This window comes from Olea europaea, chromosome 6, assembly GCF_002742605.1.
Source record: "Olea europaea var. sylvestris chromosome 6, O_europaea_v1, whole genome shotgun sequence".
Taxonomy (NCBI): Eukaryota; Viridiplantae; Streptophyta; class Magnoliopsida; order Lamiales; family Oleaceae; genus Olea; species Olea europaea.
Window position 1 is genome coordinate 3,927,545 of NC_036242.1, and position 2,729 is coordinate 3,930,273.

General features: G+C 40.8%; 1 protein-coding gene across 1 annotated transcript in view; it reads right to left on the reverse strand.

Annotated features, from left to right (window-relative positions):
• Nucleotides 1–301: 301 nt before the first annotated feature.
• Nucleotides 302–2,729, reverse strand: part of LOC111395549 (trifunctional UDP-glucose 4,6-dehydratase/UDP-4-keto-6-deoxy-D-glucose 3,5-epimerase/UDP-4-keto-L-rhamnose-reductase RHM1-like) — a 3,450-nt gene continuing 1,022 nt past the window's right edge. The window contains exons 2-3 of the mRNA XM_023021577.1: nucleotides 1,113–2,694; nucleotides 302–988 (exon numbers count right to left, since the gene is read on the reverse strand). Coding sequence (XP_022877345.1) covers nucleotides 533–988; nucleotides 1,113–2,681 — 2,025 coding nt within the window. The 5' untranslated portion in view covers nucleotides 2,682–2,694 and the 3' untranslated portion in view covers nucleotides 302–532. The remainder of the gene's footprint in view (nucleotides 989–1,112; nucleotides 2,695–2,729) is intronic.

Genomic DNA, 2,729 nt, shown 5'->3' on the forward strand with positions numbered 1-2,729 from the left:
TTCATAACAAGTATATGTATATTCTCCTCCCTCTTATGTAAAAATTCCAGCAGTTGTCATCGACGGAATAAGTCTATTGTCGTCTAACTTAATTGTTGGAGTATATGTAACCGCTACCACTTTCGCTGGGATTGGCGATGTAGGTCTGACCGTTTGTGCCGTGCACAGAGAGGAAGGCACGTGGAGCAGCTCTCGATTGACCACGTGGAAGGACCATTTTATGAGGTCAACAGATCAAGACGATTTTACGCGGTCAACATTGTTGCAATTTGTACTTTATTTCATTGACATATTCAGTATCAAACACCAAAAATATCACTTTATAAATTTTAAATGTTATACCTCTATATGGTGCTCTTTTCATAACAATCTAAGAATTGATTCAAAGAAGAATATGACATATAGAACCCTCATGGCCACTATTCCAGTTTCTGAAAATGTAAAATTATTCTAAAAATAAGCTGCAACCGAGCAAAGATTATGACTAAACAGACTAAAATACAAAGGCATTCAAATGGACAATCTGAAATACTTAAGCAGAAGCAGGGGTTTTCTTGTTGGGTTCGAAAACATACTTGATCAAGGACTCCTTTATTGAGAGTAAATCGGGGAACTCTTTCTTCAACTTGGAGGCATCCATTTCATTGTTACTTCGAGGAGCAACAATCACCTTAGCTTGTTCTTCGAGTGTGAAGTTAACCCATTTGAACTCTGGATCAATGTACTTCTTGTACATCTCCAAAATTTCGTTGTGGCTCACAACGCCAGGGTTTGTGAAGTTCCAAATGCCCCTGAGGTTCCGCTTTGCCATCTCGATTGAAATCGGGAGAAGCTCATCCAAGATGGTCATGCTATTGGGAATATTAACCACCTTGTTGTACTTGGAAATCTTAGTAATGAAATTCCGTGGATTATTAAGGTCGGAAGATATAGGCATTCGAACTCTGAGTGTGCAGACGTTGTCATATTCTTTCAAGAGCTCTTCCACCTGATTTAACAAGCCAAATAGAACATATTAATAAATCACACTAGTGTGTAAAGCTTTTAAGGCACCATCAAACATCAATAGATACACAAAAGCACATAAAAACATTTTGAAGAGTGGGAAATACCATAGCCTTTGTTTTTGAATAGAAGGAACCAATGAAATTGGGTGTGTCTTCCTCCTTAAATCCGATGCCAGAACCTTCAGGGTGTGAAGCATTATATTCAAATATACACCCTGTGGCGAAGTTCATCATCAGGAGTCCATGGTCTCTGCATACATCAGCTAAGGTCAGTGTACCAGCAACATTAGTGCGAATTGTTTCTGTCTTGTGACTCTCACACCAATCAACATTGGGTCTACCAGTAACACCAGCAGCATTAAAAACATGAGTTGGCTTAACACTGAGGATGTCAGCCACCAACTGTGAGCGATCCTGCAGGCGTCCCTTTCCATACTCGTATGGAATATCCTGTTTCTCACATAATTTACCGAGCAAACCACCAATCCACCCAGTCCTACCATAGATCAAGAACTTGTATGGTGATTTTTGAGTCGCATTGTTTTTGGAGGCAGGAACCACCATATGGCTCTGGTTAGACTTGCCTGAGAATTCAGACATTTTAGACTCGTCCTTGTCAGCTCCATCGAGTCTTTCAATTCCACCGGGCATCATGAGCATTCTAGGATGAGGAACCAGTGCTCCAGATACATCACCCCACCAATCAGGATTACTGGTATACCACTCCATGGTCTTTCTCAAACCTTCATCCCATGTAGTCCTCTCAAACCAACCCAAATTCTTAAGCTTCTGATCATCAAGGAAGTACCTCTGATCATTGAATGGCCTGTTATCCACAAACTGAATGCTTTTGTCTGGATCCATGCTAAACAAATTGCATATGTCTTTGGCAACATCAATCACTCTCCTCTCCTTCTTCGTTCCAATGTTGTAAACATGACCAACTTCACCCTTGTGAAGAACGCATTCGAATGCCTCAGCTACATCCTCACAATAGAGATAACTTCGCACATTAGAACCATCCCCATGAATAGGAAGAGGCTGCCCTCTCATTGCTAAAAGGATGAACTTGGGAATTAGCTTTTCAGGAAACTGATTTGGACCATAAACGTTATTTCCTCGGGTGGTTATCACCGGCAATCCGTAAGATCTACCATAAGCCATAACAAGCATTTCTGCCCCAGCTTTAGTGGCTGAATATGGGTTTGTGGGAAGGAGTTGAGACGCCTCGTGATTTCCTACAACAGCATCCTCATCAGTCTCTCCGTAGACCTCGTCTGTGCTTACGTGGATAAATCTTTTGATTTGTCCAGTAACTTTGCAGGCCTCTAATAGGACATGGGTACCATAAATGTTGTTCTTAGTGAACTCAAAACTATTGCCAAAAGAATTATCAACATGGGTCTGGGCTGCAAAATGCATTATAGTGTCAATGTTCTCAGTAATGAGAAGGTAGTTGACAAGATCGGCACTACCAATGTCCCCCCTAACAAACTTGAAATTAGCCGAAGATTTGGAGGGTAGAAGGTTCTTAAGATTAGAACAGTAATCAAGCTTGTCTAGCACAACAATCTTGTAGTCAGGATAGTTTCTGATAAGCCTATTTGCAACATGAGATGCAATAAATCCAGCAGCACCAGTAATGAGGATATTCTTGGGGGTGTATGTCGCCATTATTGAGCAATATCTACAAGTGGGAACAAAGAAGAAAATGAAAAAAAA